This window comes from Thamnophis sirtalis, unplaced genomic scaffold (genome assembly GCF_051295495.1).
Source record: "Thamnophis sirtalis isolate CommonGarterSnake01/CBP01778 unplaced genomic scaffold, rThaSir2_p1.2 scaffold_1, whole genome shotgun sequence".
Lineage (NCBI taxonomy): Eukaryota > Metazoa > Chordata > Lepidosauria > Squamata > Natricidae > Thamnophis > Thamnophis sirtalis.
In genome coordinates, this window is record NW_028261381.1 from 82,034,366 (window position 1) to 82,047,544 (window position 13,179).

Genomic DNA, 13,179 nt, shown 5'->3' on the forward strand with positions numbered 1-13,179 from the left:
TAGGTATCCTATTTAAGGACACCTATTAGAGAAATGGGGAACCATTGTGTTTGGCAGCCAGATAAAATTGCAAGGTATTTTTTCTAACAAAGAGAGGTTCGCAGAGATGAAATTTTTAAGGTTGCCAAAAAGTTCTGCATTTGTTTTCCTCCCCTCAAAGAAGAGCAAACTGGATGCAGGTCCAAATAGACAATTTAGGGAATAAAGCAAGAGTTCTAGCAGCTGGTTGCTAAAACATATGTGTGGGGGAAAGGCAATGTGTCAAGTACTGGATCATTCCCAATGGCCACCTTTACTCTATCCCAGGCTTCAAAGCTTCTGTTTTACATCAATTGGAGTCCATAGTGCTGGACTTAACAACTATAAATCCCAAACAAATTGTGACTACTAAGGACCTTCTTTCTGCAGTCTCGTGGTTCTATGCCTTTCAACCCTTTGACTGTTGACCCAACATCACTGATGGTTTTACTTGAAGCATGCTCCAGAATCCAAATCAGAATCTGGAGAATCAAGGGGCTGAAGTTTCAATAGATTAAGAATCAGTTGAATTGTTACCATATGGAAAAAGACAAGAGCAGATGAACATTAATATTAAAGGTCAAGAATGTGGATAGTATCCCACATTCATAATGGGAAATACCAGCGGCTCTTTCTTTAGTTTGAAACGACAGAGTCCCTTTATTTTTCCATTGATTCTCAATAATTCTCTAATAAAGTGATGTGCAAAAGGAAGATGGCCACAACATTCCAGAATACATGATAGCTCAAATTAATTTTTTTGAGCTAGCCAATTAACTATTGAGTTGATGCTCAAATATAGTGAAATTTAGCACTCAAGGTGCATCTAACCTAGAACAACAAAGTAAGTTGGTGTGATCTGAGAAGTGCTGGACTGAATGCAGCAGTTAAAAATAGTCCTGAGTTATTATTTGGTGCTACAAAACAGAATATAGCAGTGATGGTGGATCTTTTAGTGCCCAAACTGGAAGGCACGCGCGCCCGAGTGTCAGAAACACGATGACCAGTAGCCCAGCACACATGCGCACCTCAGAAACCGACAACCAGTTGGCTGAGTTGGGGTGACAGCATGCTTGCCTACAGAACAGAGGTGGCTTGCAAATCCTGGTGCCACCGGTTTGCTTGTGCTTGTACACATGCTTGCACAACGCTTCTGCCATGCACAGAATGGCAGGTGGGTGGAGCCGCCCACTGCCACTGCCGGTTCGACTGATCCAGGCCAAACCGGGAGCAACCCACTTCTGCTACAGAGAAGGCTCTGCGCACCACCTCTGGCACACGTGCCATAGGTGTGCCATCATGGGAATATAATCTATTCCAGATGATGTTTAACTATTGTTGTTTTTGAGCGATGCGACTCTTGATTAATTAACTAAATACAAACAAAACCTAATCAGATGGTTTTTCTGAATAAAAAAACAACTGGAAAGCGACCTGTATTGGTCTATGTCAGAAAAGAAAATTGGCTGGGTAACTTTTGCTCACTTGGAATACTTAGGAAGGGCCAGAGGTCTTCAGAGGTCCTCGTGACAGCTTACATAGTTTTGGGACGAATGCTGCTGCTCTACTTTTGATGTTTGAACCTTCTTGACTTTTTGCTTCTTTTTAGCATTTCTTTCCTTCTTTAAGTCCTTAAACTATTTTTCCCACTACTTTTCTCCCAGCTCTCATTTCTAACCTTCTAACAACCAGTTACAGCAACTGAGATCCAACAATAAGTCTTTTTTTTTTTTACTTCTCACCTCCAGCCATGCTCTACGGAGGAAACTTTTCTGTCTTTCCAAGCACTAGTTCTGGGGTGTCAAACCTGCCTTGTCACAGTAGCATCATATGACGTTTCATGACTTTTCTCCACTTTGCTAAATTGGGTGTGGGTGTGGCTACCACGTGACACATCCAGCCTGCAGGCCACAAGTTTGACAGCCCTACACTAGCCCATTCCCACCAGCATTGGGCATTTTTCTTCTCTGAGGGAGTCCTTAAACTAGCCAGGTGGGAGGAAAGACAACTGTTTCTTCCTCTCAGGTACATAGATCATACATACATAGATATTACAGATACATAAATCCAGTAATTGAGGGATATTGCCTACCTCTTTTTTTTCTTGGTGCTTTCAAGTCACTGTTAACACCTGGCAAATCTGTGCAGTTTTCTTAGCAAGATTTTTAGAAAGTGGTTTTCCACTATCTCTTTTCTAGGACTGAGAACAAATCCACAAAGCTGGATTTGTGACTAAGGGGCACTAGAACTCACGGTATTCCACTTTCTAGCTTAAACCCTAACTACTATATCAGATTGCCTCTCCTACCGTGCTTAGGTAAGTTTTTGTGTGTGCATTCTATTAGTGGGGTATTAAGTCAAGACTTCACATAATTGTGCATCTCACAAATTTTCCTAGGAAACATAAAGTGATCTCAAATTAGCACTGATCACCTGGTTCCCTTCTAATATTGGGTGGTGATGGGAGGAGAATATTACGAATCATCAAATATTACTCTCCTTAAAGAAAAGAAAAAAAGTAATTGCTAATTACTTATTGGTCCCAGACGAAATAAAACAGTTTGGTTGCAATTAAGAATACAATCCCAAAACAGCAATAGATCTATCTGCCACATCCAGGTACAAACAGATACTTTATCAAAAGAGAAATTGAAACTTGATTAACGTAAAATAAATCAGGGTAATTGATTTTATGAGAATATAATAATGTTTCTTTCAAGCTTTTCCTATTAAAATTAATTCAATAATATTTCTGATATGTTAGATACCATGTGACTAAAACTGAGTTTAGAACCTTTATATAAAACCATCTTTTAATTTTTATGAAGATTATATACAGAGCAAAAGTCAATTTTTAATGACCATCTAGCATTAGCATAAGTCTGTAAATATAAAATCTACCGTGCCAGGTTTTTAAACATGAATCCTGAGAAAGAGTGGAATATATTTATAACATTGACTAGAAGAATAAAATCCTGTAATTATTAAAATAGTTAAATAGCTTGTATGTTCTATTGCAGAACAATGAGGAAAAAAAGGCAACAGGGGTATATTTAGGAAATTAGCCTGAATACTCATTGGAAACCTGTACATTTTTAGAAAAATAAAATAGCAGGCTATTTGCCACAGTAAAAACAAAAGCATCAAACAGGTGCAGAGGAAATTCAATTTTAACCATAAGGACCTGGCAATTCTGATTGCAGCCATTTAATGGTTAAATCAATCCAATAACTTCATTAATCAAACTCTTGCAAATTAAATTTATGGGAACTGCTTATTGACAGGCACAGTGATTTTAAGGTTTGCATTAAAAACAAAATTCTAAAATGTTATAGGCCTTTGTCTCAGGAGCATCTGCAAAACACAATGTCCTTATAACTTGGGTATTTTGGGTTTAATTGTTCTCCAAACTGTTAATTCCCTTTTGATATTAAAAAGTTACTTTTAGGGAGGCAGCAAAACAAGACACATGAAGACCAAGCTGGACATAAAATCTTCTCATCATGGAATGCAGTACTGTGTTCAGTAAGGCTATGAAGTTTTTTTTTTAATTTCCATGTATCAAAAGTGCATAGAAGTGTGATAATGCTGAAGAAATAAGTATCCTTTCACATTATTCAGTACAGGGGTGGGTTCTGGCTTCTTCTACTGCTGGTTCGCTTGATGCACCACATGCGCAGTAGGTTAAAAAATGCCCCTGTGCATATGTAGAAGCAAAAAACAAGACAGAACCAGTTTGGGGGCATAGCCGGCGAAGTTACTACCTACTTGGCCGAACCCACCTCTGATTCAGTATACTATTTTTCATACTTCTTCAGGTCTGTCAGTTTACAGCCAGCATTATGAGCAAAAGTATATTCTTGCAGCAGTCTAGAACACTGTTACGAAGTCTTTCTAAAGTGTTTTTTTTTCCCTAGTTCTTAATGTCGTTCATCTTCTTCGTCTGCTTCCTCAATGACCTGAATCTCATCTGTTTGACATAAGGAGGTATTTTCTGAATGTTCATTTTCTTCTGGTTTATTTAGTTCCTCTTCTTCAATTATTTTCTTCCACATTTTATGGTTTTCATTCAAATGGTATGTTAGCTGACTAAATATTTGCTGTCCGTTTCTTCTTTGTAATTCTGCAAAAGAAAACATTTTTTTTCAAACTCACTTCAAATAAATAACGCATTTTTAGAAAATAAATCATATGTTTAATTTATGTCCTGTTCAAGGAAAAGAGGGGGGAAAAGAGGCCTGTTATCATTTGGAAGTTACAGAAGAAAATATTAAGAAATAAGCAAGCTTCCTAGATAATGTATAATGGTGACATTCTATTACAATATCTTCTTTTATGGAAATACAGATAGTCCTCAACAACAGATCATTTAGTGACTGTTCAAGCTTACAACGCCACTGTAAAAAGTGATTTATGACCATTTTTCACACTTACGACCATTGTAGCATTTCCATGGTCACGGGATCAAAATTCAATTGCTTGGCAATTGATTCAAATTTATAATTGCAGTGTCCTGGGATCATGAGATCATCTTTTGCAATCCTTTGCAAAGTCAATGGAGAAGCCAGATTCACTTAACAATTGTGTCACTAACTTAACAACTGCAATGATCCACTTAACAATCGAGGCAAGAAAAGTTGTAAAATGGGGGGAAATTCACTTAACCAATGTCTCACTTAGCAATGGAAAATTTGGACTCAATTATCTTTGTAAGTCGAGGACTACTTGTAACCGAAATCAAATTGTTCAAAACAGCATTTACTCTTACTTGTTCCTAAATCTTCCATTTCCTCTTCGCTATCCTCTTCTGCATCACAATCTTCAGAGCTTTCCCGCTCATCTTTTTCAATCCACCTGCCTGGAAGCAAGTTGGCTGCATCGTAAGAATTGCAAAGAGGACCAACAATGTCAGCAATAAAAGATTCTTGTAATTTGGCAAGTTGAGGAGAATGTCGGTTCATAAAAGGACTAATAGGTAGCCCCAGGTTTGCTTCTTCATCTCCCTGGAAATTTATATATACAAAACACTTAGAACAGATTGGACAGAACAAGAGAAGAAGAAAAAAGGGGAATTCTTTTCATAATCTTACCTAGTGTTACAAAGAGCTAAAATAACTAAATCTTTGCTTTTAAAATTGCATTACACTTAGATACTTTCTAAACAGATGAAATAGGATATAAAAGATGGACAAGTTCTATGATAAATCTTTACACAAATAACAGTCTAATAGAGGAATAGGCAGCATGCAGGCTTTGTATGACTTACATTCCGGCTTTTGGCATGATTTTAGATCCCTCTGTAAAATAATACACTTAAATATTTTAAGATTCGATTTTATGCATATGGCCATTCCATGTACAAGATTATTTGCATTATTTTCTCATATGTGTTCTGTTTACACAGGTTTACCTGTTCATAAAATTCATTAATAATTCCCTCTGTCCATTTCAGGTGGAGATCTCTAACTTTGGCTGGACCATTGATATCTGCAAGCTTGATGCATATCTGACATATTAACAGTCGATCGCTCTCATTGCTCCATTCAATACCATGTCCATTCATGTTTACCTATTTAGAAGAGAGAGACAAAGGAATAAATTAAATATTTTCCTCAATCCTTCATAGCTTATATATATAAATTTAAATTTTGGGAGTTTCTTATATATACACTTTAATTTCTTCTTACATTCTGCAGTATTCATGTGTAATTTGAACTAATTCCTAGGTATACAGTATGGCTTAGTTCCAAGGAAGGAGGCACAGGTTTACACTTGTTTGTGATTTAAGTATCACCGAATGCAGTGAATTGAACTAACTCCTGTCTGTCTGTCTATCCGTCTATATATATATATCCATCTCTCTCCCTTTCCCCCTCTCTCTCCCCCTACCTACCTAAAGTATTTTTAAAGAATTTTGCTGTTGACATTCATCTCCTTGTTCCTGTCTAGCATTTTGTGCTTAATACTTACAGAAAAAACCCACCAAATTCAACAAATAATTAAAAATACACAATGCACTGAAAATTATTTATGTTCAGTTACCTGCATTTATATTTGTATAAGACAATATTAACTGCATCACATTAGCCAACCTGACAACCACTCTTCAAGGAATCCTATAGACCACTCATAAATCTTCATTGATTTCCTGAATAACAGCAAAGAAAGTGCCAGATTGACCTCAAGAAACAAAAAAAAAACAAAAAAAAAAGCCACCTCCTTCCAGGCATAAAATACTCAATATGACTACTTGGCCTGCATGAGGTAGGCAGACGGATCCTACCTGGAGGAGAGAGTCCCCCCAAAAAACTGAGCTACTAAGTATATTTTAAGTAATGTTCTGTATATTGAAATGGGCCCAAAACTCAAAGCAACAATGCAGTCTCCATAGTACTGGTATCATTCTGAGGTACTGGTTTCAATCAATCTGGAAGTAAGGGATTATGTTTAATTCATGCTGTAACTTTCAAGTAATGTTCAAGAATAGTCCCATATAAAGCAAATTACAGTAAACTGGGAGATGAAAGGTCATGATTCACTATAGACAGCATCTCCTGATCTAGAAAAGGTTGTAATTGGTGTGCTAGCTGGAACAGGACAGTGTGTCATCTGGCAACGACCTATTCTTGCTGTGCTAGCAAAAGTCACAAGTCTAGGAAAACCTGATGTCAAGAGCTAAAGATGGAATTAACCAATTAGCAAAGGGCCTATACAAAAAACAGCACTTTTAACTTGCTACAATTCATTCTGAATCTGTTCCTTCCCAGCCAGGCACAACTCCAGGCACTGGATCTTCCATCTCATGATGGAATAAATAAACTGAACACTTTACAATGTACATATATACATAATTTCCAACTTCCACTCGGAGCAATTATGAAATCCACCAAAAAACAAATCCTATTATACAGTCAAAGATACCCTGATTCATCATAGATTTTTAACCATAAGATTTAGATTAGATTTCTCAAACTCACTTAAAAACTTAAAATAATCATAAAACACACATGAATTAGCACCATGAAAAATCTACTACAAAACAGATCCTACTAATAGTTTTTAGCTAAAATTCCTCAAAGGTATCACAATAAGAAACTGATCTTAGAAAAAATAATTTAAAAATCTGCTAATAAAAAAAAAGAAACTGATCTTACTGTTTTCCGTATTATCACTCAGGTGACCCTATTACAGAATTCACTGATATCATGCATAGATCAAGAATCTATATATCTGCAAATCTTCCAGTGTGATATATATTATTTGCTTACCACATTTTATACAGAATAAATTAGCCAGTCACTATGGTATATAAAAGAACAAACCAGCTCTCAGATAGGGCAATATATTAAACAGTCTAGAATTTGGATTACTCCAAAACGAGTGAAGATTATAATTGCTATGCCACGTATCTTACAAATAATTAAAGTGCCAATTCCTGTGAAGAGAATTCATCTGAGCAAGAATCTCTTAAGAGGTTCAATATCTTTCTGATGATTAATTGAATTGAGGCCAACTGTTCTTTCCAGAATAAAAATCTTAATCAAATCCCCAGTGCATAAATATCTGCCACACCGAACAACTGCTTGGTGAACGGGTATTAAGATTTCAGTATCATTATTTGTAATGTCAGAATTTCATTCCCCCTGATATCACTGCTGATCCTGTCTCTAGATTATAATTTGTATGTCTGATTTAATGAATTATAAGATTAGAAAAGCAACATCACAATATACTTGTGCTTTTCTCCTTTTCTATTCTATTCCCTTTTCTATTACCTTGCTCTTTGTTTCTATTTTGAGAGATGAACAAATTTTTAATCCACTACATTTGATCAGTAATTATGAATTTGGCATGTCAAAGTGAATTGGTATATAATAGCTAAGAAATTTAGTATATGGGTTAGAAAGAGTTGTTAAATAAAAATTAAATACAAATTTCCCAGTCATACTTGAGAAATTTGTATAGAATACAGAATTGTATGATTTCACTAGTACCCCCTCCTCAACTAACTGTAACTTCTCTTCCCCAGTGGAGAGTGTATCATCCCCCCAATAACAATAATGTGAAATATGCAATCTATGCCCTAGGCAGGCAGGCAGGCAGGCAGGCAGGCAGGCAGGCAGGCAACAATGCACCATACATGTAGAAGGAGACAAAGTAGTTGGTATCACAGTCTTAATTGACGCCAAAGTTTGCTGGCTATAGAAGGAAATTGACTTAGAAATGTCTGAAAAGAGATAGAACTAAGGACCTAACGTAACCTTTTTACAGCAAGTGTATTAAAGGCTATCTGCACGATTCTAGGAATGGTGCAACGGCCTGGGAAGATCACCATAGAGGAACTGTTATGATGTCCATCCTAACCTTCTTGCACTGACTACCCAAATAGGTGAGACTTGTTCTAGAGCAGAGGTGGGTTGCTGCTGGTTCGGCCCAGGTCAGCCGAACCGGTAGTAGCGGCAGCAGGAGGTGCCACCCGTCCACCTGGATGCTTCTGCGCATGTGCAAAAGCATTACATGTGAGTGCGAGCAATGCAGCACCCAAAAATTACCGAAATCTGCCCCACAGTAGGACTACTTTTCTTCCTGACTTTATAGTTCTATATTCAGGGGATTTTTAATACAATGTAAAAGTACACAGGAACAAAGAAAATATGTGACAGCTGGATAAGAAATTACTTTTTCAACTTACCCTAATGTAACACATTAAAAAGCCATTCAAAACATATTTATATTTGACTAAAATGTGAATTTTATTGGTCTTTATGCAAATTAAGCGCATTTATGTTTGAAACAATTTGATTCTATTTTGGTTTGATTAATTTAACTTTGTTCGGTATTTTTCATTTATTTATAATTCTTTTCTTTTTATGTTGTAAAGAACATAAATTAATAAGCAAATATTTAAATAAGTAGTATACAATATTAAACCATACTACATACATATGTACTGCATATTTCTATAAATTTCTATAAATATAATGAATAAATAATATTAAGTAGAACAACACACCTTGGCATTAAATTCAGCAAGAAAATCAAAATGTTTCTTGAGATCTGTCGCAAGTATTGCTTCAATCACTAAGAATCGAAATCGTTTGAACTGTACATGGTCAAGATTAGACAGAAAATTGTATTCCGGTAGTGATAAGAAGAGGCTCCATGCAGAGGCTGCGTGATGATTTTCTAGAACCGATCTATCATTGTACAACACAGCCTGAAAAATAATTAGTACAAATATTTTAAAGAGTGACATTTCACAAAACCGTAACAACCAATTCATGTTATCTCTGAGAAATATAATAAAGCGGTTACTTCTTTATGAGAATTATTATGCTAAGCAATTAGATATAAATCTCTAAATAAAAACACCATCTGAGTTAGATCCAGAAAACATAGACTAAATTTAATTTCCTACTCTTAAGGAAGAACCATATTCAAATAAACCATAGAAGCATCTGCTTATAGTCATTCTTCTCCACCTTCTTGAAAAGAGAGGGAAAAGCTGAAACAGGGAGAGGGAAGCTTAAATAATAAATTGTTTAGTTCAAGTGAATGGGAACTGAGCTGCCTATAAACTAGCCAGTTCATGGGATTATTACTATGTTACCAGAATGTGCAGAAACTATGAAAAATGCAAATTTCATCATAGGAATCGTTAGGAAAAGGAACTGAAAATAAAACAAGTGATAATGCAGTGCCCTTACATAAATGGGCATGCATCTATCTCTGAAATATTGTGTACATTTCTGGTTCCCAAGGTGAAATTAAAATGATTAGGAAATTCAAATGCATTTCCTACAAGAAAAGCTATATTGTCTAGGACTGCTGAAATTGGAAAAGTGATTGAAGGAGGGCATATAAAATTGCTCATAGCATGGAGAAAGTGGGCAGGAAGAAATTTTCCTATTTTCTCAAAACCAGGAACCATCCAATTAAGTTGATGGGAAAGAGATTTAGAACCACTACTATAGCAGCAGCCACAAAAACCCTGCACACTGCATATAATTAACTTCCGAAATTCATTATCCCAAAATGCATTATCCCATTTTGTAAACTAGATTATCAGACCCTTGGAGGCCTTGGTCTCCAGCTACAGCTGCTAAATGCCAGTAATAAATTTCTCTTTATCTACAATTTCATCAGAGATGAGAAGGCAAAGCTGGCTAGCATTACCAACACTTGGATGGATGCAGAGGGAAGTGTTTCCCTGCTCTGAATGTGGCCATCTAAGGTTAGGTTCAGCTGCAGGCCTATGGCAGGAGAGGAGGGCAACAATCATGCAGACACTCTATAGAGGCGCTGTTCCACAAATAATTGGGTGTGAGGTCTTGTTCCTCAGGGAAAAATTGGGACCCCAGTTGTTGTTACCATCTCCTTCTACAGAGCATCTCTCTTCCTGAGCTGCTTAACCGCATCTCTGGTCTGGCAGTGTGATGTCCTACTGGCTTCTTCATTGACTTTGCTTGTGGGAAGCTAGCAGGGAAGATCCAAATGGTGATCACACAACTGTGGGATACGGCAATTGTCGTAACTACAAGCTGTTTGCCAAATGCTTAAATTGCAATTACATGATTTTGGGAATGTTGCAATGGCCACAACTTCAAAGACTGGTCAAGTTTCTCTGATTCAGAACCATCATAACTTTGAACAGGTGCTGAATATAATGCTCTGCAAGTATAAAACTTAAAATAATAGAATTGCTAGAAATCTGATTATATAATGCTAAATTTAATAGTTGAATTATGTAGCATACATGACTTTTCACATTATACAGAAAACGATCCTACCTGTGGCGCATTTGTTGCTACCAGAAAAGCATTTGTCCGACCAGGATGATCAAAATCATGCATGGCTGCTGCTACATATAAAGCCATTAATTCTAAGGCTGGAATATTTGATGCTAAATATCCATAGTTTTCATCTACAACAGGACAGCTTTTGGATGAAACATAGGCAACATGGCCCCCTGAAATATCACTTTCTGTATCCAAAATAATAATCATAAAAATAACATTTTAAGAATATTCAGAATTTTTATAAACATTTTCAGCATATCAAGCAATCTATAGATCTCGCTGTGCTGGATCCAATTAAATATTTCCTCAGTCAGGACGCTATCAGAGTAGAACTTTTGATTTTGCTGAGCTTTCTTTAAAGGTCCTGTAAATTACACCAATATTCGAGCTAGTGAGACAAACTTTCCAGCATAAGTGGGGGAAGGCACAAGTGATATAAATTAAAAAATATATACTTTAGCATCACAGTTCACTTTACACAATATTAAAGAATTCATTCAATTCACCTGATGCTAAAAATAACAGAATGTACTAAAGAGGTATATATTAATTGAAACAGGATGTTGAATACTATTTTATTTTTCGGGTGGAATAATTTTAAAAAGCTCTAATTAAATTAAAGGCTTCAAGTATTTTTAGTCTGAGGCGTTTATTTTAATAATTAAATAAAGAAGTATTACTCTAATGCATTTTAGTTGCTGGAAACATGCTGACCAATCATGCTGACCACTACAATAAAATATAGGCCTTATTCAGGAGAAGGATTCCAAATGAAAACAGTTTACTTGGCTAAGAAGTAAAGTCTGTCAGCAATTATCCAATCAGTTTCCTAAAATCTGAATTACTAAATTTAGTTTCAAGCAGGCAATCTTCAGACAAGTGTATATTTACTTCAGGTATATTTGTTTTACTCTATCAGACACGGCCTCCTTGTGGAATAACACTACAGACTTACCTCTGGCGGTTCTTCTCCCGGAGTCACTGTCTATTTGCTGAAATCCGGGAATTGGTCTCGTTGTAAGATACCACACAGCATGAAGAACATCTGTTGCATGTATTCGATTGTGATCTAAAATAATAGTTTTTATTAAACGTAAACTTGCCGTTACATATGAAGACTCAATAACCCAAAGAAACTCAAGACAGAGACAAAGATAGAATTCTAATTTTAAAAAATGGCCTCATAGACGGCAACTGTATTCCCCTCTCGCCTTAAAACCATTTGCATGCCAGTTCTTCATCAGTTAATAGACCATGAGAATTTCAAATCCACAGCTTAATTATACAGGGATTCAATAAGATTTTTCACTAGGTTCATTGCGTCAATGAAGATTCCTTCCAGGTAGAATTGTCTGGAAGTTGAGTCATGGGAACTGGACTTCTTTTTTAAAAATTTTCTTGAAATGGTTTGCTGCTTATCAGTCTGAAGAAGTTACTTGGATAAGGAGAAAAACATTGCAAACCAAAAAGAAAAGAAGTCTAGTTGCCATGACTCAACTAGACTCCAGATGCTAGATTCAATGATAATTTAATTCCTATCTCTCCTTAATATTTTTTTAGATTAGCAAAGCCTTACACATATTTGGTTTTATCTATTTTATTATTTTTTTTTTAAAAAATCTATACTTATCACATAATTAGTAAGATTAAGAAAAAATAAATAAAAGAAACAGAAATATACTACTAAGTTACGATAATAGTTCCTTACAACCCTAATCCTAACCCTCACAAATATAATCTAATAAAACTCAATGGAAGTCTCAGATTAATAAATTAGCCTAATTTTGTCAACTATTACTCACAGGGAATGTCTCGATAGCCATTTTCTAGTGCTTGAAAGTAGTTCATGAAATGCTGAACTGGAATTTTGAAAATTTCAAATAAACCAGTGTCTTGAAACAATGCAAATGCAACCTAAACACATAATAACACATATGAAAACATATGAAAAACATTTCATTTTTAAAGGATTCTTCAAGAATGGATGTTGGTTTTTTCCCCCTGTGCCTTTTTCTGGCAGTCCACCTCAGTCTGAAGAATATGTAATGAGAAGGGCATAGAAATGGGGCTTAACAGAAGGTAAGGAATTACCTTAAATTATAGCATTGAAACTATTAATTGTTTTTGTCAAAATCCAATTAATATTTAATACTATAATATTATAACATAAATTTGCTAACCAATTCTTGAGATTTTCTCCCTACTTGTTAAATCTGTACAAGTCACATCTATATATGTGTATGCATATTTACATTCAATTTTTTAAGATATATCTCAGATGAAATATTCTTGATTAACTTAATTGATTTATAAATTCAATTGATCTATAAGTGTATACATTAACTATTCTCTCTAAATACAC

The 13,179-nt window shown here is 35.5% G+C and overlaps 1 protein-coding gene across 1 annotated transcript in view; it reads right to left on the minus strand.

Moving 5' to 3' along the window:
- Window positions 1-2,804: 2,804 nt before the first annotated feature.
- The window catches only part of PDE3B (phosphodiesterase 3B), a 50,910-nt gene continuing 40,535 nt past the window's right edge, over window positions 2,805-13,179 (minus strand). The window contains exons 10-16 of the mRNA XM_087717498.1: window positions 12,620-12,731; window positions 11,773-11,886; window positions 10,809-11,002; window positions 9,032-9,235; window positions 5,429-5,587; window positions 4,787-5,021; window positions 2,805-4,141 (exon numbers count right to left, since the gene is read on the minus strand). Of these exons, the coding sequence (XP_087573624.1) occupies window positions 3,939-4,141; window positions 4,787-5,021; window positions 5,429-5,587; window positions 9,032-9,235; window positions 10,809-11,002; window positions 11,773-11,886; window positions 12,620-12,731 (1,221 nt within the window). The 3' untranslated portion in view covers window positions 2,805-3,938. The remainder of the gene's footprint in view (window positions 4,142-4,786; window positions 5,022-5,428; window positions 5,588-9,031; window positions 9,236-10,808; window positions 11,003-11,772; window positions 11,887-12,619; window positions 12,732-13,179) is intronic.